The 24,249-nt window shown below is 38.1% G+C and overlaps 1 protein-coding gene across 17 annotated transcripts in view; it reads left to right on the forward strand.

Moving 5' to 3' along the window:
- Window positions 1-24,249, forward strand: part of LOC117303042 (neurogenic locus notch homolog protein 3-like) — a 52,509-nt gene continuing 28,260 nt past the window's right edge. For 4 of the 17 annotated variants that reach the window (XM_033787133.1, XM_033787379.1, XM_033787982.1 and 1 more), the window contains exons 1-29: window positions 1-143; window positions 1,691-1,750; window positions 4,312-4,417; window positions 4,821-4,885; window positions 6,036-6,194; window positions 6,647-6,808; window positions 7,855-7,974; window positions 9,403-9,540; window positions 10,720-10,905; window positions 11,811-11,978; window positions 12,718-12,903; window positions 13,404-13,580; window positions 13,965-14,135; window positions 14,507-14,698; window positions 15,614-15,763; window positions 16,082-16,231; window positions 16,855-17,001; window positions 17,888-18,028; window positions 18,257-18,397; window positions 18,836-18,979; window positions 19,120-19,260; window positions 20,359-20,502; window positions 20,643-20,783; window positions 21,221-21,364; window positions 21,505-21,645; window positions 22,083-22,226; window positions 22,367-22,507; window positions 23,607-23,750; window positions 23,891-24,031. In XM_033787133.1, coding sequence (XP_033643024.1) covers window positions 137-143; window positions 1,691-1,750; window positions 4,312-4,417; window positions 4,821-4,885; window positions 6,036-6,194; window positions 6,647-6,808; window positions 7,855-7,974; window positions 9,403-9,540; window positions 10,720-10,905; window positions 11,811-11,978; window positions 12,718-12,903; window positions 13,404-13,580; window positions 13,965-14,135; window positions 14,507-14,698; window positions 15,614-15,763; window positions 16,082-16,231; window positions 16,855-17,001; window positions 17,888-18,028; window positions 18,257-18,397; window positions 18,836-18,979; window positions 19,120-19,260; window positions 20,359-20,502; window positions 20,643-20,783; window positions 21,221-21,364; window positions 21,505-21,645; window positions 22,083-22,226; window positions 22,367-22,507; window positions 23,607-23,750; window positions 23,891-24,031 — 4,051 coding nt within the window. In that variant the 5' untranslated portion in view covers window positions 1-136. Of the gene's footprint in view, window positions 145-1,690; window positions 1,751-4,311; window positions 4,418-4,820; window positions 4,886-6,035; window positions 6,195-6,646; window positions 6,809-7,854; window positions 7,975-9,402; window positions 9,541-10,719; window positions 10,906-11,810; window positions 11,979-12,717; window positions 12,904-13,403; window positions 13,581-13,964; window positions 14,136-14,506; window positions 14,699-15,613; window positions 15,764-16,081; window positions 16,232-16,854; window positions 17,002-17,887; window positions 18,029-18,256; window positions 18,398-18,835; window positions 18,980-19,119; window positions 19,261-20,358; window positions 20,503-20,642; window positions 20,784-21,220; window positions 21,365-21,504; window positions 21,646-22,082; window positions 22,227-22,366; window positions 22,508-23,606; window positions 23,751-23,890; window positions 24,032-24,249 lie in introns of all 17 variants that reach the window. The other 13 variants (XM_033788235.1, XM_033788407.1, XM_033787215.1 and 10 more) reach the window with 12 other exon arrangements.

The raw sequence follows: 24,249 nt of genomic DNA on the forward strand, positions 1-24,249 counted from the left end.
GGCTGGTGGAAGGTACCGGCGTGTACGAACTTAATTTTCTGGAGTCTCATTCGTCTTCTCAAACGTCACACTTTGATCAGGGTTGGTCCACACCACGATACCAGTTCATAGTTGTGGTTTGCGATTTGAAGACTCCATGTTATGGTGAGCTAGAACGATATACATTATTTTAGGCATAGATTTAGACTTCAAGCATGCGGCTTGCATGCTGCAAGCTGCGAGTATGCTAGACACACCGTTGCTGGCAGTGTATAAAACGACTCCCTCTGAAGTAGCGTATTTTTTGAGAAAGAGGTAATTTCTCACTGAAATAATAAAAGCCTTCTAGCTAGGAGTATTTTATTCTTATCTAAAAGCACACAAATTCGTCCAACAGGGATGTTTTTTCTTTCATAATTTTCTTGCAAGTTCGATGACCAATTGAGCCCAAATTTTCACAGGCTTGTTAAAAAAAATTATTTATGCTTATGACAACATGCTTCCGAGCAAATCAAGTTTACTTTTGTTGTTCCTGACCCACATAAGTTGTTCCTTGTTGGTGGTCTGTCCAGTTGTTTCCCTCAGTTGATTTACTCCCCATGCCTGCATGCTCCTCTTCAATTCATTCCTTTTTTTGCTCATCCAGTTGCCCTCCTGTCATGTTCTGTTCTGGGTTTTTAATTTTTTTTGTTTATGTATTGTGTGCTTTTTGCTTGAATAATTATTGTATTCGTTATTATTGATTGGTTCGTTGCTTTTCGTTTAACTTTTGCTGTGCTTTTTGATGTACTTGTATTTGTTGAGGTCAAATAAATAATAATAATAATAATAACACTAAGTGAGAACACTGGACAATTACCAAACATGTACAATGCCTTTAAGACAGATTTTGCAAATTTAAAACACGAAAATCCCAGACCAGGGCTTACAATACGCTTAAGCTTTCGCATAATAGATCGGACAAGTATAACAAGCGACTTTTTTTTTAGATGGCCGATTGGTGGACGTGGTTTTGTGATCCCGACAATAATATTGTTTTAATATTCATTTTAATTTTATAATTACCACTACCACGAACAATGCTACCACTAACAAATATTATGTTTACACTTGACATGTAAAAGATGTTTAGCTAATGGGTGTGATTTAATGCAGGCGGATCCCGACATTTCAAGGCCGGTTCTGGTCGGTTTTTTTTTCTTCGTGCAACTTAAAAGCTTGAAATTTCCCAGATATATAAAGCTATTGATGTACAATTTATATTATAGCGGAAATATTAATATTTAGGAGACATACGCCTTTTGGCGAACGTTTTATCTTTTATTTGTATACTCTCCTGGGCACCCAACTGTTGTTTTACTTTCTTTTCTTAAATATTAATTTGTAATGTGTGTACATGTGCTTGTAAATGTCTTTACCTGAATAGATTTTACTATTATAATATTATAATATGAAAATATTCTGGTATTGGTATATCGGTATATACTGGACCATAGCAATGATTTTGTTTTCTTTGAGAAGTTTGCGTCCGGGTTGTCAAACAATGGCTAAGATAATTATGGCCAATTAGGGGAGGCATCCTCGCCGCAAAATGCTGTGAACTGTTATTTCTATTACTGCAGTATCTGATAAGAGTGAATAAATGTGTTTACGCCTAAGCATTTTATGAGCCATTCTACATACCATTCTTTCGATGTTGTTTTTTGTTTTCGTTTACAGGAGACTATGACGATGAAGCTGTTTATAATATGCGTCTTGTGCACATTCACAGGTAAGTTCTTCGACAAATGTGCCTCATTGTGTCATGGAGTGGCTATGGCCCTTTTCGAATCTGCCGTGTTTTTGTGACTTGTTTTCTCTCTTTTTGAAGCCATTTTTTTACGTACAAATTCCTCTTTTTTAAAATTTGAGTTACGCCGATTTTGTTTTCATACGAGACGACAGATATGGTTTTTATTTCAATGTACTGCTACATTATTTCTGTCAATTTTAGATAAGGTCGAAAAAGACTGAATTTCAGAAGCCCTTTTCGGACCAGTCAAACCGAGGTCACGCATGAAAAACCTCACCAACCCCTGCAGATAAAACCGGGCAAAATAACTCATGGGAACACATGGGTTGTGGGTAGACTGTCAAGAAGTTTGCGATGACACCACCACATTAGCTTATATTTTGTGTAATTAGTCATGGGGGAATAAATTAGATTGATTCCTCCATGGTGTAATTGTGTACGCAGAATCACCAAACAACAAGGGCAGGATGCCATAGGTAGGAGCGCCAGAGCGCCAGCCACGACTCTTGGCGAGATTTTCTTTAATTGGGCGTACCATATCATCCAGGCTCTACCATTGGTCAGAAAGTACTGCTGTAGTCTTAAAATCAAGTCGGTAATTGTTGAGCGCGGTGTATACACGGTACGGGCACGGTATACATGTAACCATCCTCGATGCCAGTACAGTATGTGTGTGAGTCAGTTAGAGCTGCCACCCGTACACTACCTACGACCGTTGCATGAATGTATAGTCGCACTGTGACTGTTGCATGACGGCAGAATGTGTGTTTGTAACCATAAAGGCAGCACTAACGACTTGTCATCAAGTATAGTACTACTGCCGCCGACGCTTGTGTTTAACTTGGGCGCATGTTCTCAATCGGCAAAAGTAAGCAAAACAATAACAGCAAACACACAATGTGCGACTAGGGTGTTTTTTTCTGTCATTATATCTCACAACTTCAACGACCGATTGAGCTCAACATTTTCACAGGTTTGTTATTTTATGCATATTGAGATACACCAACCGTGAAGACAAGTCTTTGACAATTTACCAACAGTAAAGTGAGTGCAGCGCTTTTCATTCACCCTTTTTCAGTTTCTGTCTTCATTTTAGCCCCACTTGTGTGGCCAAGGATAGCGGATTCAGCTATCCTTGGCCACACAAGTGGGGCTATTTTCATTTCTGCTGGGCTCACTAATCACCATGTGATTTTGTGTTTGTGTCTAGAGACTATAGTTGCGTAACGTAAACGTGTCACTGTCATGTCAGTGTGGCAATACACATTGGTTCAAATGTCATCAACTCTACCTTTTTGGTGATTGTGATTTACCTGTCATTATTTTATATAACGTCACGATTTTTAAGTTGTTGTTATTCCGTATGGTTGTCACAGCAAGTTTTGTGAGGCCATGATTGATAACTGAATATTTCGATGCTGGAAGTGTAATTAGTTTTTTTATGGAGGTCAATGAGGTAGAAACACAGCTTTATTACACTTTTTATTCACAGGTTTCAAGTAAAATAGGTCTAAGCATGAGGTAAAGCCTTTGAAAGCTAGCATGGTATTGGCTGACTTCTAGAAACTATGGCTCCCTGTAGTTTCTAGAAGTAGAGAAGGCCGACACAATATCTTTTTACTATCAACAGCTCCCCATTACTTGTTACCAAGTAAGGTTTATGCTAAAAATTATTATGAGTAATAATTACCAATAGTGCAACCGCCTTTAACTCACAATATACTTGTTGTTATTGGAGTCTGCCTCTGAATAGACTTCCTGATTCAGAATCACCACTGCTCATCCTGGTCATGTGTGCATGCTATTTTGTATTATCAGGAATACAATGCTTACTAATACTGGAACCAGTCAAGCAGATAGCGAGTAATTGCAATGTGAAATCACTGAACGCTGAACAAGAAAATGCCTTAAAAAGACACCATGATACAAAATAGTGTCACTTAGTTTTGGGGCATTTGTTTTCATATTTTTCAAGAATTTAAATCACAGCATAATGATTTTCAAAATAATTTGCCAGGACTTTTATAATTGAAATGAAAAAGACTCCATAAGTAAACTTTGTAATGGACTTTCAGTTTTCTCAATTATCAAGTCATGCAGAGTGTAAAACGTGAACTTAAAACAATCGCTCAACATTGGTTAACAGTATTGTCCAAAGGCCCACACTTCATGTATCACAATTTATATATAAAACAACAAACCTGTAAAAATTTAGGCTCAATCGGTCATTGGAGGCGTTGACAAAATTACGGGAAAACCCACCCTTGTTTCCGCACGCTTCGTTGGTCATGACGTGTGTTTAAAATAAATCCCTACATGTATTCTCGATATCGAGAATCGATAATTGTTTTAATGTATTCTTAAAAAGTAAAGCATTTAATCAAATAATAATTTCAAGGGAAGTCTTTCACCATTAGCCTCTGTAAAAACCATGTAAGTTATTTGTAAATCTGTGATCTTTTAATTGTTGTTCTGTTCAGAAAGTGTCCAATGGCTTTAAATGATGAGTTGTTGATTGATTTGTTTTCTCCCATTTGTAGGTCTAGGCTTTGCCCAGGAATTAACGGGACTAGGGGACTCTCCTAGGGACACTCGCCCTGTATGTACCAATCTTGGATTCATAATCGATGAGCCCTGTGCCAATTGGTAAGTTGTTCCAATAACCAATTTTGTTATTGTATTTGGTGTGATTTTACGACCAAGATACATGTAGCTTTTAAAGCAGAACAATTCTGGAAGACTATGGGTGGCCATCTTGGGGACAAAAGTAACTAATAAAGCAGTGTTCTCGTTGGACTCTTTTGGGTTTAAGTACTACAAATGAGGAGATGTTAAATTAAGTTTGAATAAAAATTTCCTTTGTGGGAAAAAAAGAGGGAAAAAAATACTGTACTTTTCTGTGTCAAAATTAAATCCAATCTGGACTCATGGTAAGTTCTGTACTTTACTGTGACAAAAGTAAATCCAATCGGGATGCATGGTAGGTGCAGTCAAGAAAATGTTTGTTTTTTTGTAACATAACATAGCCTGAATTATTACTTTGGTACAGTGAGTGTGTTTCGGTGGCAGAAGGGAATCAGGATTGGAGATGGCAATGTGTGACAACTTGTCCAGGTAAATGTATTCTTGACCATGATTAAAAAACACAATATTTTTTGCTGGGTCATTACAAAACTATAACCCTACCTGGGGACATGGCTGCGTAGACTTGCAAACATGGCTATGGCTACAGCGTGATTACCCTGCCAACATGCATATAGGCTTGCCAAAGCCACAGCCACATCAGCTGCCAATAGGAGACTTTCCAACGCTAGGCGGCAGCAGACATACCGGGTAAATTTCCATTGTTTACGTAGTTCTGAACATGCGCATAATTCTGAGAACAATGGATTTACCCGGTAAGTCTGCTGCCCTCTATCGTCCCAGAAAGTCTCCCATTGGGTCACGTGAAATGCCTATTTGGCAATTTATTCAGATCAACCAATAAAATTCTGAAATAAGCCACAGAGGTGAAAAATAGTAGCAGTACGCAAGAATCGCCTCCAAACACATTCACGCTCGCGCAAGTGTGTGAACATCTGCCATCAGGGACCTCTTCTTGTACCTTTTTGTCAACAGGTCTCACATTAAGTTATGCAGACACTTTCCAACTGGGGATCTACGAGTACATCATTCGTTGAGTTCTGTTTTCTAAGCTACTAAGCTCTTTAATGTGTACAGCGAAATCTTTTGCATCTTAGTTTTTAAACAAGTTTTTTACTTTGTATTCAAGTGTATTTTATCAAACCGTTTTTAAGTTTGTTAAAATAAAACTGCTTCTGACTTAGATTTAAGACATACGACATAAGACATAAGAAAACTTTATTGTTCTCCAAAAGAAGAAATTGCTTTGCTCACACAAGTTTAAAAAAAACACACCAAATATGAACATGTAACAACAGGCAGATACAAAAATAGCACAAGATACAACGCAACATGGGGTATGTTCTCTGTTGCTCATGAAGACCCAGCTTTTTCATTGCATACAATTTCAATTTCAATTCACTTTATTATCCACGATGGGAAATTCATTTCGGCCTTTTATACAACAAATTTACAAAACTTACTTAAAATTATTATCTACCATAAAACAGACAAAAAAAACTACAAGCCACAAAGTCTATAAAAATATACATTATGTATTACATGAAAAGCTGAATTTTAAAAGATTGATTTTACAAAAATATTACAGAAAATCTAATACTTTTATGTTTTTCCTCTCCAGAGTGCCCCATCTACATCGTCAGCCAGATATGCACCTTTGACCTATGTATTCTGCAGCGGGCGTGTACAAGATTTCCTGAAGCTGAGTGCAAAATCCCTGACTGTGGGACCTGTCAACCCAAGTACTTCTTAGATGGAGAGGAAGTCCAGTGTTTCTCTGGTAAATAAAGCAGCTTTACTGATTATAGCGTCAACTATCTGGTTGCTGTTAACACAGTGGAACTAATCAGCAATTGTTTGCAAGTCAGCAATTTTGTAGTCTCAAGCTAGGAGTCATGTCAAACGGCTCCCTCTGAAGTAACGCAGTTTTTGAAAAAAAGCTAATTTCTCACTAAAATAATTATTTTACATGTATTTGAGACCTCAGCTGAGGTTTCGATTACAAGCATCTGAAAGCATACAAATTGTGCGACAAGGGTGTTTTTTTCCCTCCATTATTCTCTCACAACTTTGACGACCAAATTGAGTCAACATTTTCACAGGTTTGTATTTGTATGCATATGTTGTTTAGATACACCAAGTGAGAAGGCTGGTCTTTGACAATTACCAAAGGTGTCCAGTGCCTTTAAACATATCTGTATTTTAATTCCTACTACTCCTTTTTGGTTTCAGATTGTCCTGAGGGGATTGAGGAAGTGATGTGTTTTGCTAACCCATGCCATTTTGAAGAATGCCTACCCTATCCGATGGCAGAATGTCGTTCCAATTACTGCGGAGGTTGCTTTGCGGAGTTTTACGATGACCAAGACAATCGGGTCAACTGCTCTGAAGAATGTACGATTAAAAAATTAAAATCCAATTAATTTGTCAAACATTTTTGTCTGTTTAAAAGTAACACAATGGGCCATATTTTTGACCGCGTGAGGGCGCTCTCAATCACTTCCGGGGGTATATTCATTCATACGCAAAACAGTTTTTAAAGATTGGAACACATTATAACCACAGACATCTAATCCATCACAGACAATAAGACTTTTAAAGGAGCCGTTATAATCCACCTCTAAAGCAAATTGAAACTACGGCGCAACAAAAGTGACAGAACGCCTATTAATTTGTGCAGGGCGAATCGCGTGTACCCCCGGAAGTGATCAAAATACTATTTATAGCGCCCTCGCGCGGTCAAAAATAAGGGGCATTGACCCCTACCCTCCTTCTATACACTGGCACTTTGACTTCCAGTCATAATATTACAGTTGGAATTCCTGTCTCTGAAATGCTTATATTTATATACTTGATAAAACTTTTTCCCTGCCAATTCTTACAATATATTTTTTCATCCTTTTGACAATCTTATTGTCCATCATTCAGGGATGGAATTTCTTCTTTGAAGTGGCAAGTCCATCTTTATTTCGCAAAGGGCATGTGTCGAAAAAAAACCTGAACATCTATGATAAACATTTGAAGGGGCACCAAAAAAGCCAAGACCATGGCAACAGAAGCCGTGGCCTCCATGGTTCTGTGTAACTCCATGCCTGATCAATTACACTTGGTTTGTTTTCTGTGGTGGATACTTTACTATAATTGCTTCTCTTCACCAACATGGTGTTGTCAACAGTACAATTTGTGACTGGTATCCTGCTTATCTTTACTAAGCACAAAATGTCTGCTTATTATCTGTATAACTAGCTCTACACGGTTGTGCTTACCGCGACTTCTACGCTTACAGAGCCCTGTTCATGATTCTATGGACCATAAGCGCAGAATTCTCTGGTAAGCAGAGCCACGAAATTGGGCCCTTGTCTAAGAATCGTTCCACCTAAGGCTTTCATTTCCACCTGGTGTTGAGTGTGTCTTTCTCTTTGTATAACTTTCCCCACTAGTTGACTGTGCAAAACACAACCCCTGCTTACATGACGGAATCTGCTTTGAGGGACAGAACGAGCAAGATGGTTATTTTTGCCTCTGCATGGTTGGATACGAGGGCGATAACTGTGAAACAAGTAAGCTGTTTGTTTGTTTATTTCAATCTATTAATATTTTTTAAATATTAAAGGAACACGTTGCCTTGGATTGGACGAGTTGGTCTATAAAAAGCGTTTGTAACCGTTTTTTATAAAATGCATATGGTTGGAAAGATGTTTTAAAAGTAGAATACAATGATTTTTTCTTTTACTGTGCGAACTAACACGGTCGGCCATTTATGGGAGTCATGGTCGACTGTGTTAGTCTACGATGTAAAAGGAAAGCCGTGCAATTTCGAGGCATGTTTGTGTGGGTCATTGTATTCTACTTTTACATTATCTGTCTACCCATATGTATTTTATAAAAAACAGTTACAAACGCTTTTCAAAGAACAAGTCGACCGATCCAACGCAACGTGTTCCTTTAATATTAATTTTTTTTAAAGACACTGGACACTATTGGTAATTGTCGAAGACTATCCTTCACACAGTTGGTGTCCTCAACATATGCATAAAATAACAAACCTGTGAAAATTTTAGCTCAATCGGTCGTCGAAGTTGCGAGATAATAATAAATGAGAAAAAATACCCCTGTCACACAAGTGTGCTTTCCGATGCTTGATTTCGAGACCTCAAATTCTAAAATCTGAGGACTCAAAATCAAATTTGTGGAAAATTTCTTCTTTCTTGAAAACTACATTACTTCTCACGTTGAGAATAGATAATGAAAAAGTTTTGTTTTAGATGTGGGCGAACATTACTTCTCACGTTGAGAAAAGATAATGAAAAAGTTTTGTTTTAGATGTGGGCGAAAAAAACCGTGGATAGGGAAACCCAGGTTAAGTCAGAACCAGACTGAAAACCAAATCACTTGTTAGGCTCCCAGCAGTCCGAGGCTGGATTCGAATCAGGTACACAGAGTTCAAGGGCCGGGCAAGATACCAGGAAGCCAACATGATATACGAAACTCAAAGCCAAACTAATATAATTAAATAAGAAACCCCCCAAAAAGACGTTGTAAACATTGGCATCTGTTGATTTGTTAACAGAAATTTTATTGGTGGATTTAATATTAAGGCTATTCACTACCTTGCCTTTGACTGTTACTTTGAATGTCAGATTTGAATTTCATAAGCTAGTCTAGTTTGGAATTACATAGCCTATTTTAAATTTTCTGCACAGTGTCGTGTGTGCTAAATTGTGAGTATTCACGTACATGTAGAGCGTAATTTTAATTCAAAATCTTTACTTTCATTACATGCGTAGGGTGCTATGTTTTCCTTTGAAAACTTGGTTTTAAGAATGACTTTATAAAAAAAGAACACTTGCTTGGCTATGTAGAGACATTTCGCTGAAGTAGTGAATCGTCAGTTGTGTTTGACTTCAGTCTACACATTGCTGCCAGAGGCTTTATGAGCTCGCAATAAGTCGGTATTTTTGAAAATCTAATTTTTGCCAAATCCATAGCAACTCCGAGACTTGGGTACTGCCCAATGTCTGACGGAGGTTCCTCTGATCATGAGATGTGTGATGATTGCATTGAGGATAATGAGTGTCCAGGAGCCATGAAATGCTGCGCTGGAGGATGCTGTGCTGAACCAAGAGGTAAAAATGGTTGTTTTCCTGTTAGTTCTTTTTGGGCTGCCTGACCGCCATTGTCGGTTCAATCAAACTTTTTAAAAAAATTCTTTTTTTTTTCTTTTCTTTTCTTGCAATCAATTATAAAACAACAACATTTTTTAAATATATTTTTTATTTCATATATGAACTATTTTTTCTTGTAAATGTACTCTTTCGGCCTGCTTGGCCGCCAGTGCAGTGAATAAATAAACCAGAATATAAAATGACAAGAGAACATCACAACAACAGGGATGAGATTGTTCAGACTTTTGGCTGAATTAGATTTTTATGTCATTCAGTCGGTGAAGAAAATCAGACAATATTTTTTTTCCACAAATAAAGAAATCCTGCTCATTGGTCTACTTCTCTAGTGCTTTGGATACTGTTTCCAAAAGCTCAATGGAATCTATAACCCCAGGGATACCAAAAGGTAGAAATGGCATCATTTCAACATACCTTTGACTTTGTATCCAAGTTTCAGACTTTTTACGTTAGTAATGACTCTCACCCCTGCAACAAAGAAGTCTTAAGGACCACTAATTAGTTTAAATCAGTTTAAAGAAACATCAATACTCACATCAAGAAAAGCTTGAAATCAGTAAGACAAATTTATAGTATTACAAAACAAGCAAAGACGAAGCATGACCAATGATAATGATACTGAAAGAAAATGTGACGACATAAGAAGAGATTTTGGGGATTTGATATTCTGGCATTATTCATGTACTCCTATCATTCCTTTTTAATTTACCTTCTGACCTAAGTTTGTTCTTTCAATTATGTAAATTTTGTATCATGTCCTTTGTTGATATTGAGGTATAACGCCAAGAAAAGCACAATTTCACAATAAAGGCCCCCCCCCCCCCTGTCACTGTGGTCAAGTGGTTAGACTGCAGGACTTGCAATCGCAAGGTTGATAGTTCGAATCCCCAGCTAACCGCTGATTTCACAATGACTAGAATAAATATTGTCTTCTAGTTACTGAATAACAATTTCTTAATTAGCGTAATTCATAATGATAGACGTTAAACCAATGTTTGTATGAGAGAGGTTGGCAGCTTGGTGTTTATATATCCCTCGTGGGAGTTTACCAAATTCCCTTGGTGGGAAGATTATCTAAACGAAATAAACTGTTATTCGGTTCATGTCTTATCACCATTGCAGACTCCATGCTGCCAAACTCCTGCCCTCTAGCTCGTCCTTTTATGAACTGCTCCTATGAGGAAGTCTGCTCCCCAGCGTTCTGCCCATTCTTCTCAGTTGCGAGATGTGTAGTGGACCACTGCGGAGGATGCAACCCGGTGTATGTGGGAGTTCAAGGAATGCGTTTGAATTGTACCTCAGGAGAAGGTAAATGTCATCATGAATAGAATGTGTTTTTAAAAGCTATAAATCGTTGCACTACTGCTGCTAAAATAAAGGATTGGAACTGCCTCTAGCTACCTAGGAAGCTCAATGGTCTGGTTGGTAAGACAGCTCATGAATTGTTAAGGTCATGGGTCCGAATCCCATCCGTGTAATATAGCTGTGATTTTTATATCCATCCAAAGGTATGCTCAAGGGGCCTTAAACAAGGTAGATACCATAATATTCCAGCTCTGGTGTTTGATCAGCAGAGTGTGGGTTCGAATCCCGGTCGTGACACTTGCTACGTAAAATTGGAAAGGTAGTGCTTTCTGCTCTACTGGCCAGGCTTCGGACTGATGATACCCAAGCCTACATCTGTATATGGACTGTAAAAGGGGTAACTCTGTTTCGGTCCTAGGAGTAGGTGGCAAAACAGCCCCTGGAAAAAATAATTGTAGCCCACACCTTGAAGTGGCCTTCAGGCCTTGTCATGCTTGTGTGTCTGGCGACTTGCACAAAATAAATAAAATAAAAACTAGGTTCTTCATGCTTGCATTCACAACACACAGGACCTAAGGCTTTATGTCCAATCCAATAACGGAAGTGTTTCGACAGAAGTGTCTTGCCAAAAATTTCACAACCTGGACTTGAACCCACACTCTGCTGATCAGAAACATAAGGGCTTGATTTGGGTGCTCTTATCCGCTCGGCCACGGCACGCCACTACTACTAGTTGATTATATGGAACATTTCACAGCCCCATGACTTGAAAAAAGTTATGATAGTGATCAACAGATTCACCTCTATCACTCTGCGAGAAAAATGTGGGTATTTATTAACAATTTATGTCACATTTGTTTATAAAGAAGAACATAAAATTGTATACATTTACTCATGATTGTTTTTAGTGGTGGAATGCCCCCCTGGCATTATGGAGGCAACTTGTCTTGTTAACCCGTGTGATGTTGAGTGTTCAGCCGACCCTATGGCTCGCTGTATTCCAATTCGTTGTGGGGGTTGCCATGCACTGTTTGTGAACGCTCAGGGGCTCCATGTTGACTGCCAGAGTGGTGAAGGTACAGATACTTAATAATGTTCTTAACTATATAGACATTTGGTTTGCGGTAACACCATGTGATTTTGTTCTTTTGGAAACTCTAGTCTTGCTATATATATTCTGCTACACTGTACATTGATTTTTTGATTCAATTTAAGTACTCTTTTAAAGGCAGTGGACACTATTGGTAATTACTCAAAAAAATTATCAGCATACAACCTTACTTGGTAACGAGTAATGGGGAGAGGTTGATAGTATAAAACTTTGTGAAAAACAGCTCCCTCTGAAGTGACGTAGTTTTCGAGAAAGAAGTAGTTTTCCTCGAATTTGATTTCGAGACCTCAAGTTTAGAATGTGAGGTCTTGAAATTAAGCATCTGAAAGCACACAACTTTGTGTGACAAGGTTTTTTTTTCTCATTTATTATTATCTCGCAACTCCAATGACAAATCAAGCTCAAATTTTCACAGGTTTGTTATTTTATGCATATTTTTTAGATACACCAAGTGAGAAGACTGGTCTTTGAAAATTATCAATAGTGTCCAGTGTCTTTAATTTGATCCTCAAAAAGCTAGGTTGATTGAAATGCTCGCCTACACTCGACTTCACCTTGTTTAATGGATCATTCCAGATTTCACCCACTGATAATTTAAGATGAAAACGCGATGCACTCATATACATGTATATTTATATAGTATCTAAGATGTGAATAAGTTAAAAGGTAACTCACTCAACTGTACATTTTTTCTTTTTTGATAGCCAAGAAATGCCCTAATGGTTTTCAGGAGTACATACCGGCAGGCATGGACCCCTGCGCTGATGCTACCTGCCCATCAGATCCCAGGGCAAAGTGTGTTGCTGCTACTTGTGTCAAATTAGACGTACCCATGATGCCTCCCTTTGAGTTCTACAGCGTTTCGGGTGATCGTGTAAACTGTGATCCAGGTAAGGTTTTCATGGCCGAGTGGTTTAGAGCATTGATACCAAGTTTTAATGGTTAGTCCTTTATCACGCTGTCACCATCTTGGTCATGTTCCCTGTTTCCATAACAGTAATGAATACTAACATTCATTGCGCAAACAAGGCACCAGACTATTATTTCGTCCAGCCTCAGTTTAGTTACAATGTTACAATAATTCCTCACTAAGATATTTGAGTTGAATTTGAGACCTAAGCTGAGGTCTCGAATTCAAGCATCTGAAAGCACACAACTTGTGCGACAAGGGGTTTTTTTCTTACATTATTCTCTTGGAACTTCCAACAACCAATTTATTTCAAATTTTCACAGGTTTGTCATTTTATGCATATATTGAGATACACAAAGTGAGGAGATTGTTTTTTGCCAATAACTGAAAGTGTCCAGTGCCTTTAAAACAAAATAGAAAAAAACAAGTATATAGAAGGTTATAAAATGCTGACTTTGATGAGGAATGTTCTTCTTGTAGGTTCAGGCTGTCCTGTCGGTCTGCCATTTGCAAACTGCTCCTATGAGGATGTCTGCTCACCACAAGCAACCTGCGATTTCTATCCAAATGCAAGATGTTTAGTAGATCACTGCGGAGGATGTCATGCCGTGTTTGTAGGCGTTGGGGGCGCTCATCTCGATTGCACAACAGGCGAAGGTAAGAAGGAAAAGCTCATTATTGCTCTAACAGCTAGGCTCATAACCGTGCCTTCATCTTTAAGGACTGTGGAAGGGGTAAAAACCTGTTTCAGCCCCAGTGAAAAGGCGGCAGAGTGCCGCTAGTGGCAGTTGATGTTGGTCGACAGCCCAAATCAAGCGGCTGTCCTGCCTTGTGATGTGTTTTCTCATTAAAAAAACATTGTTACGTTTTTTTCATTATTCGCTAGTAACTTTGATGACCCATGGAGTCCAAACTTTCACAGATTTGTTATTTTATTTATTTGTTGAGATATACTGGTGAGAACACTGGTCTTTGACAGATACCAAAGGTGTTCCTTCAGTTTGCCTTCAGTTTAAGTTAATTTGTTTGTTTTTTCACCAGTGCTGCAATGCCCTGCTGATATGCCAAATGTTGCATGTTTTGTAAACCCGTGTGATATGGCGGAGTGTCCAGCCGACCCTACAGCTCGCTGCGTTCCAGTTTACTGCGGGAATTGCCATGCCCTGTTTGTGAATGCTGAGGGGGACCATGTTGACTGCCAGAGTGGTGAAGGTATCTTCAGCAACTTCAGCAATCTTCAGCAACTTTAAACAAATCCACTTTCTGAAACAAATTTGTCAAATTTAGTTTTGTTTAAAGTAAAGTTTCACATTTTGCAGAGAAAACAAAACAAAATTGAAAAGTTTGAAGGTATATCATCTGAACATAAAGTGTTTTACTATGTATTCCTGGCATACCCAGCTAGCGCAGAAATTCAGCACTTGCCCTGACATGTATGTGAAAAATGGTGATCACAAGAGCAGAATTTGGAGGTAAGCAGAGCCATAAAATGTGGCTCTGTACAATCTTGTTCACAATCTTCTGGTGACTGACAATAGAACTTTAAGATTTGGTAACAGTTTGAGTTTGTCATTCTTTTATAGCCGTCTCATGTCCGCGTGGTTTAATTAAGGATACTTTTATGGGAATGGGAATGGATCCTTGCGAGGGAGCTGTGTGTCCAGCCAACCCAGGGGCCAAGTGTCTCCCTTCACCCTGTATGGACCCCAACAAACCCCTGGACTGCCCGGTGGAATTCTTTGACATCAGAGCTCGTCTTGTCAAGTGTAAAAAAGGTACAGTGGGAGCAACCTAAAAATTCAAGATTAACAAAAGTAAAGAAAAAACAGAAGTGATTAGTTTCAATCTGAAAAGTTTACTAACCTTTTACCAGAGCCATCCACAAGAGAAGTTATGGAGTCTGAAATACTGTCAAAGTCAATAGGACATGACTAAATTTTCAATCCAGTAGTATTCAAGGCAGTAGTGGACACTGTTGGTATTTCTCAAAAAAAATTTTTTTAGCATAAAACCTTACTTGGTAACAAGTAATGCGGAGCTGTTGATAGTATAAAACATTCTGAGAAACGGCTCCCTCTGAAGTGACGTAGTTTTGGAGAAATCCACAAATTTGATTTCAAAACATCAGAATTAGATTTTGAGGTCTCAAAATCATGCATTTAAAAGCACACAACTTTGTGTGATAAGAGTGTTTTTCTTTCATTATTATCTCGCAACTTTGACGATCAATTGAGCTCAAATTTTCACAGGTTTGTTATTTTATGCATATGTTGAGATACACCAAGTGGGAAGACTGGTCTTTCACAATTACCAAAGTGTCCAGTGTCTGTTATATTTTATTGGAATAGGAAATAACTACTGCCAAGATTTTAATGTTCTAAACAGTGCACTCAAAAAGTAATTTTATTTGAATTTTGTGTACAAGTTATGAGCCACATAGATTTCCATCAATAATTATCTTTCTTGTCTTGAGACGCAATAAATCAGTGTCTTTGTAGCTTGGTAGGTTGGAATAGGTATTTACTTTTGTTATTGTGTCTACTGTTTGTTTAACTTCTGATTGAGTATGGTTTCATACTTTAATAGAGGAAGTTTTAATTGCACATTTTCCATAGTTGTATTGTTGTTGGACAAGGGTTCCTCTTTTCGAATTGAAAGAACCTTTTTCCTTCTGCCTTTCTCACCCTCAGAGAAGCCAGGTAGGTGTCCTATGGTCACACCTGGAGAGCTGGGAATATGTTTTGAAGAGTGTAACGATGACATGGAATGTGGTGGATACAAGAAATGCTGTAGCAACGGATGTGGACATGTTTGTCGAGACCCATTCGAGGTGATGGGTGGTACGTAAACTGCAGTATTTGATGCTAGAGTCATGTGTTCATCTTTAATATTAGTCTCTTGTTCTGAGTTGGATTTGCCATTTTTTACCATTTCAAAATCATTTGATTAAGTATGTTTTTCTTAATTCGATTGCCTGTGGTAGCAAGTTAGAATTTTAAAAACCATGTATAGTAATAATAATTATATTAATTTTGAGCATTGTAAATGAGATCGAATGACCATTGAAATACTTAATACTAAAGGCCTTGAGATCAATAATCAAAATTTTTCTTTTCGAATTGAAAGAACCTTTTTCCTTCTGCCTTTCTCACCCTCAGAGAAGCCAGGTAGGTGTCCAATGGTCACACCTGGAGAGCTGGGAATATGCTCTGAAGAATGCAAAGATGACACAGAATGTGATGGATACAAGAAATGCTGTAGCAACGGATGTGGACACGTTTGTCGTGACCCGTACATGGTGATGAATGGTACGTAAACTGCAGGACTTAATGTCAAAGTCAGTTCATTAGTTTAAAGGCACTGAACACGTTTGGTAATTGTTAAAGACCAGTATTCTACCTTGGTGTATCCCAACATATGCATGAAGTAAAAAGCCCGGGAAAATTTGGACTCAAATGGTCATTGAAGTTGCAAGGAAATGATGAAAGAAAAAACACCCTTGTTGTACAAAATAGTGTCCTTTTAGATAGGAAGAAAAGGCTTCTGGCTAGAAGTCTTTTATTATTTAGTGAGAAATTACACCTTTCTTAAAAACTCTTGTTACTTCAGAAGGAGCCGTTTCTCACAATGTTTTAAACTATCAACAGCTCTCCGTTGCTCGTTACCAATTAAGGTTTTGTGCTAATACATATTTTGAGTAATATTACCAAACGTGTACAGTGCCTTTAAGCTCAGTTAAAAGAGGGGGGGGGGTGTTCAAGATGTGCTTCTTTGACTGGGTTTAGTGATTGTTTACAGGTGAAGATAATTTCTTGTATGTCCACCTCCATGTGTAGTTTGTATAGATTTGCGTAGTTCCCCCATGACTTGTTATTTCAAATATTTTTTTGTCTGTTACTGTTTGAAAAAAAAGGATTGCTTTCTCCCATAGTGAAACCAGGAATGTGTCCAATGGTCCCTCCAGGCTCAATAGGAATATGTGTTGAAGAATGCAGGAATGACACCCAGTGTATGGGAAACAAGAAATGCTGCAGCAACGGATGTGGACATACCTGCCGGGAACCAAGTTTGCCATTAAGTAAGACATATCCCTTCAAAAGCTTCTTCACAAAATGTCTTTTATTTGTATGTGTTATCAGGCTTTGAAAAAATTATTGACCTGATAGTTTAACTTATAAGGCAGTGGCCACTATTGGTAATTACTCAAAATAATTATTAGCATAAAACCTTTCTTGGTGACAAGTAATGGGAGAGGTTGATGGTATGAAACATTGTGAGAAACAGCTTCCTCCAAAGTGCCAAAGTTTTCGAGTACGAAGTAATTTTCCACGAATTTGATTTTGAGACCTCAATTTAGAACTTGAGGTCTCGAAATCAACCATCTAAACGCATACAACTTTGTGTGACAGGGGTGTTGTTTTCTTTCATTATTATCTCGCAAGTTCGATGACCGATTGAGCTCAAATTTTCACAGGTTTGTTATTTTATGCACATGTTGAGATACACCAACTGTGAAGGCTAGTCTTTGACAATTACCAATAGTGTCCACTGCCTTTAACACCTGACATACAGTGTAGGATGGTTTGTTTACCTGTTGGTGTTTTTTAATACGGTTAGAGATAGATGCTTCTTATTGCCTTGAATAAACTTGGGAGCTCCCTCTAGTTTCTGAAGTCAGTTGGCTAAAGTGAGTGTACATACAGCAAGACTTTTTATTTTGTAATTTTGAAAGAATTATGTACAGTAATGCAAAATTGATGCGTTATTTAACTTTAGTGAAGCCTGGAGTGTGCCCCATGATTCCACCTGGCACAGGAGGGATATGCGTTGAAGAATGCATATAACAAAACCTTCTTCACAAGATGTATTTTAACTTGGTGCTTTATCAGGGTTACCAACAGCAATATTTGGAATGTGCCAAAAGAGTCTAAATCTGAAAAAATGTTGTTTTTCTTTTTTTACAGTGAAACAAGGAATGTGTCCCATGGTCCAACCTGGCACAGCAGGAATATGTGTTGAAGAATGCATGAATGACACCCAGTGTATGGGAAACAAGAAATGCTGCAGCAACGGATGTGGACATACCTGCCGGGATGCAATGCCATGTAAGAGAAAACTCTCCCATGAGCTCATTTTATAAACATTTATCTGGCACAAGTAAAAAAAAAAAAAAAAGAATCAAGTTTGCCAAGTAAGACAAATCTCACAAAATTTTCTTAACAAGTAGGCTTTTATATTTGATGTTGTCATTAGGGTTAGCAACAGCAACATATGCAATGTGTAAACAAAAGTCTTCCTGGAATGAAAATGTTAACCTTTTTTTTCTTTTACAGTGAAACCAGGAATGTGTCCCATGGTCCCACCTGGCACAGCAGGAATATGTGTTGAAGAATGCATGAATGACACCCAGTGTATGGGAAACAAGAAATGCTGCAGCAACGGATGTGGACATACCTGCCGGGATCCAATGCCATGTAAGAGAAAACTCTCCCATGAGCTCATTTTATAAACATTTATCTGGCAGAAGAAAAAAAAAGAAAAAAAAGAATCAAGTTTGCCAAGTAAGACAAATCTCACAAAAGCTTCTTCACAAGAAGGCTTATATTTTAAAGTTGTCATCAGGGTTAGCAACAGCAATACTTGCAATATGAAACAGAGAAGTTCTTCTTCAGTTTATTGCAATTTATTTGTAGATTGGTATTGTTTTGTTAATGGAGACATTTAAACTTTACTCCAACAGGGCTTATAAATAATATAGAAGTGAGTAACCAGAAGTTTAAGAAGAGCTACTCCTAATTGTGAAATCTTCAATTTTGTTACTGTGAAGTGATTAATGATATGCCAAACATTGTTTGTAGACATCTCACCATGGTTTTGAAATTGTTTTACCAACAACTATTGTTTGTTTACAGTGAAACCAGGAATGTGCCCCATGATCCCACCTGGCACAGCAGGGATATGTGTTGAAGAATGCATGAATGATACTCAATGTGAAGGAATGAAGAAATGCTGCAGCAACGGATGTGGACATACCTGCCGGGAACCAAGTTTGCCAAGTAAGACAATATCTCAGAGAAGCTTCTTCGCAAAAGTGTTTTAACTTGAAGTAGTCATCAGGGTTAGCAAAAGCAACATATGCAATGTGCAAACAAAAGTCTTCCTGGAATGAGAATTTTAACCTTTTTTTCTTTTACAGTGAAACCAGGAATGTGCCCCATGGTCCCACCTGGCACAGCAGGAATATGTGTTGAAGAATGCAGGAATGACACCCAGTGTATGGGAAACAAGAAATGCTGCAGCAACGGATGTGGACATACCTGCCGGGATCCAATGCCATGTAAGAGAAAACTCTCCCATGAGCTCATTTTATAAACATTTATCTGGCACAAGTAAAAAATATCCTAAAATGACTCAGCAAATGAAAGATTAAAGTAAACAGTTTTGTTGTTGATAGCCAGGTTAACTTAAAGCCATTGGACCCTTTCGGTAAACAGTATTGTCCAAGGCCCACACTTCGTGTATCACAACTTTTATATAAAATAACAAACCTGTGAAAATTTAGGCTCAATCGGTCATCGGAGTCGGGAGAAAATAACGAGAAAACCCACCCTTGTATCCGCACGTTTCGCCGTGTTATGACATGTGTTTAAAATAAATCCGTAATTCTCGCTATCCAGAATTGATATTGTTTTACTGTTTTCTCAAAAAGTAAAGCATTTCATGGAATAAGATTTCAAGAGAAGTCTTTCACCACTACCTTCTGTAAACCCTGTAAGTTATTTGTAAATCTGTGAACTTTTTTTTTTTTTTTCTGTACCGAAAGGGTCCAAAGGCTTTAACTACTTGAAAATAACAAAAATAACAGCAAATTATGCATTTTAAACATCGTATACAACGCCTTACACCATTACTTGTCCTGTGCATTGGGCCTTAACAATTTCATGAAACCACTTCAACTCCTTGGGAGTATGCAGTTTTGTTGTTGATAGCCAGGTTAACTTAACTACCTGTAAACAACTGTAATAACAGCAAATTATGCATTTTAAACATTGTATCCAACGCTTTACACCATTACCTGTCCTGTTCATTGGGCCTTTACAATTTCATGAAACCACCTCAACTCCTTAGTAGTATGCAACAGCTTTACTTCCCATTCGAAGGATTATGCAATGGTTAAGTGTCTTGCTTAAGGACACAAATGTCACGACCGAGACTCAAGCCCACACTCTGCTGATCAGAAACACCAGAGTTTACAATCAGTGCTCTTAACAGCTCATTCACTGCACTTCCACATAACCGGGAATTGAACCTCCATTATGTTGACTGAGCATCAGAAATTGAGCTCAATGCTGAAGACGCTCGCAGCCAAGATACACTACAGCCACAATGTTACAATTCTTCATTACAGTTTAATTTTAACTTTTTATTTCCACAGTGAAACCAGGAATGTGCCCCATGATCCCACCTGGCACAGCAGGGATATGTGTTGAAGAATGCATGAATGATACTCAATGTGAAGGAATCAAGAAATGCTGCAGCAACGGATGTGGACATACCTGCCGGGAACCAAGTTTGCCAAGTAAGACAAAATCTCACAGAAGCTTCTTTGCAAAAGTGTTTTAATTTGAAGTAGTCATCAGGGTTAGCAAAAGCAACATATGCAATGTGCAAACAAAAGTCTTCCTGGAATAAAAATTTAATTAATTTTTTCTTTTACAGTGAAACCAGGAATGTGTCCCATGGTCCCACCTGGCACAGCAGGAATATGTGTTGAAGAATGCAGGAATGACACCCAGTGTATGGGAAACAAGAAATGCTGCAGCAACGGATGTGGACATACCTGCCGGGATCCAATGCCATGTAAGAGAAAACTCTCCCATGAGCTCATTTTATAAACATTTATCTGGCACAAGTAAAAAAAAAAAAGAAAGAATCAAGTTTGCCAAGTAAGACAAATCTCACAAAAGCTTCTTCACAAGAAGGCTTATATTTTTAAGTTGTCATCAGGGTTAGCAACAGCAATACTTGCAATATGAAACAGAGAAGTCCTTCTTCAGTTTATTGCAATTTATTTGTAGATTGGTATTGTTTTGTTAATGGAGACATTTAAACTTTACTCCAACAGGGCTTATAAATAATATAGAAGTGAGTAACCAGAAGTTTAAGAAGAGCTACTCCTAATTGTGAAATCTTCAATTTTGTGACTGTGAAGTGATTAATGATATGCCAAACATTGTTTGTAGACATCTCACCATGGTTTTGAAATTGTTTTACCAACAACTATTGTTTGTTTACAGTGAAACCAGGAATGTGCCCCATGATCCCACCTGGCACAGCAGGAATATGTGTTGAAGAATGCATGAATGATACTCAATGTGAAGGAATCAAGAAATGCTGCAGCAACGGATGTGGACATACCTGCCGGGAACCAAGTTTGCCAAGTAAGACAAAATCTCACAGAAGCTTCTTTGCAAAAGTGTTTTAATTTGAAGTAGTCATCAGGGTTAGCAAAAGCAACATATGCAATGTGCAAACAAAAGTCTTCCTGGAATAAAAATTTAATTAATTTTTTCTTTTACAGTGAAACCAGGAATGTGTCCCATGGTCCCACCTGGCACAGCAGGAATATGTGTTGAAGAATGCAGGAATGACACCCAGTGTATGGGAAACAAGAAATGCTGCAGCAACGGATGTGGACATACCTGCCGGGATCCAATGCCATGTAAGAGAAAACTCTCCCATGAGCTCATTTTATAAACATTTATCTGGCAGAAGTAAAAAAAAAAAAGAAAGAATCAAGTTTGCCAAGTAAGACAAATCTCACAAAAGCTTCTTCACAAGAAGGCTTATATTTTAAAGTTGTCATCAGCGTTAGCAACAGCAATACTTGCAATATGAAACAGAGAAGTCCTTCTTCAGTTTATTGCAATTTATTTGTAGATTGGTATTGTTTTGTTAATGGAGACATTTAAACTTTACTCCAACAGGGCTTATAAATAATATAGAAGTGAGTAACCAGAAGTTTAAGAAGAGCTACTCCTAATTGTGAAATCTTCAATTTTGTGACTGTGAAGTGATTAATGATATGCCAAACATTGTTTGTAGACATCTCACCATGGTTTTGAAATTGTTTTACCAACAACTATTGTTTGTTTACAGTGAAACCAGGAATGTGCCCCATGATCCCACCTGGCACAGCAGGAATATGTGTTGAAGAATGTATGAATGATACTCAATGTGAAGGAATGAAGAAATGCTGCAGCAACGGATGTGGACATACCTGCCGGGAACCAAGTTTGCCAAGTAAGACAATATCTCAGAGAAGCTTCTTCGCAAAAGTGTTTTAACTTGAAGTAGTCATCAGGGTTAGCAAAAGCAACATATGCAATGTGCAAACAAAAGTCTTCCTGGAATGAGAATTTTAACCTTTTTTTCTTTTACAGTGAAACCAGGAATGTGTCCCATGGTCCAACCTGGCACAGCAGGAATATGTGTTGAAGAATGCAGGAATGACACCCAGTGTATGGGAAACAAGAAATGCTGCAGCAACGGATGTGGACATACCTGCTGGGATCCAATGCCATGTAAGAGAAAACTCTCCCATGAGCTCATTTTATAAACATTTATCTGGCACAAGTAAAAAATATCCTAAAATGACTCAGCAAATGAAAAATTAAAGTAAACAGTTTTGTTGTTGATAGCCAGGTTAACTTAAAGCCATTGGACCCTTTCGGTAAACAGTATTGTCCAAGGCCCACACTTCGTGTATCACAACTTTTATATAAAATAACAAACCTGTGAAAATTTAGGCTCAATCGGTCATCGGAGTCGGGAGAAAATAACGAGAAAACCCACCCTTGTATCCGCACGTTTCGCCGTGTTATGACATGTGTTTAAAATAAATCCGTAATTCTCGCTATCCAGAATTGATATTGTTTTACTGTTTTCTCAAAAAGTAAAGCATTTCATGGAATAAGATTTCAAGAGAAGTCTTTCACCACTACCTTCTGTAAACCCTGTAAGTTATTTGTAAATCTGTGAACTTTTTTTTTTTTTTTTCTGTACCGAAAGGGTCCAAAGGCTTTAACTACTTGTAAATAACAAAAATAACAGCAAATTATGCATTTTAAACATCGTATCCAACGCCTTACACCATTACTTGTCCTGTGCATTGGGCCTTAACAATTTCATGAAACCACTTCAACTCCTTGGGAGTATGCAGTTTTGTTGTTGATAGCCAGGTTAACTTAACTACTTGTAAACAACTGTAATAACAGCAAATTATGCATTTTAAACATTGTATCCAACGCTTTACACCATTACCTGTCCTGTTCATTGGGCCTTTACAATTTCATGAAACCACCTCAACTCCTTAGTAGTATGCAACAGCTTTACTTCCCATTCGAAGGATGACGCAATGGTTAAGTGTCTTGCTTAAGGACACAAATATCACAACCACGACTTGAACCCACACTCTGCTGATCAGAAACACCAGAGTTTACAATCAGTGCTCTTTACAGCTCATTCACTGCACTTCCACATAACCGGGATTTGAACCCCATTTATGTTGACTGAGCATCAGAAATTAGGTTCAATGTGGTAGACGCTCGCAGCCAAAATACACTACAGCCACAATGTTACAACTCTTCATTACAGTTTAATTTTAACTTTTTATTTCCACAGTGAAACCAGGAATGTGCCCCATGATCCCACCTGGCACAGCAGGGATATGTGTTGAAGAATGCATGAATGATACTCAATGTGAAGGAATCAAGAAATGCTGCAGCAACGGATGTGGACATACCTGCCGGGAACCAAGTTTGCCAAGTAAGACAAAATCTCACAGAAGCTTCTTTGCAAAAGTGTTTTAATTTGAAGTAGTCATCAGGGTTAGCGAAAGCAACATATGCAATGTGCAAACAAAAGTCTTCCTGGAATAAAAATTTAATTAATTTTTTCTTTTACAGTGAAACCAGGAATGTGTCCCATGGTCCCACCTGGCACAGCAGGAATATGTGTTGAAGAATGCAGGAATGACACCCAGTGTATTGGAAACAAGAAATGCTGCAGCAACGGATGTGGACATACCTGCCGGGATCCAATGCCATGTAAGAGAAAACTCTCCCACAAGGTTATTTTGTAAACATTTATTTGGCACTAGTAAAAAAGGAATCCTAAAATGAGAGACGAGCCCTATATGCAAAAGCCAACTAGGCCACCCATGTGTCCCATCTGCAGGATGACGCAGTGGTTAAGTGTCTTGCTTAAAGACACAAATGTCATGACCGGAACTCGAACCCACACTCTGATGATCAGAAACATCAGA

The sequence above is a fragment of the Asterias rubens genome, chromosome 1, assembly GCF_902459465.1.
Source record: "Asterias rubens chromosome 1, eAstRub1.3, whole genome shotgun sequence".
In the NCBI taxonomy this organism is placed as follows: Eukaryota; Metazoa; Echinodermata; class Asteroidea; order Forcipulatida; family Asteriidae; genus Asterias; species Asterias rubens.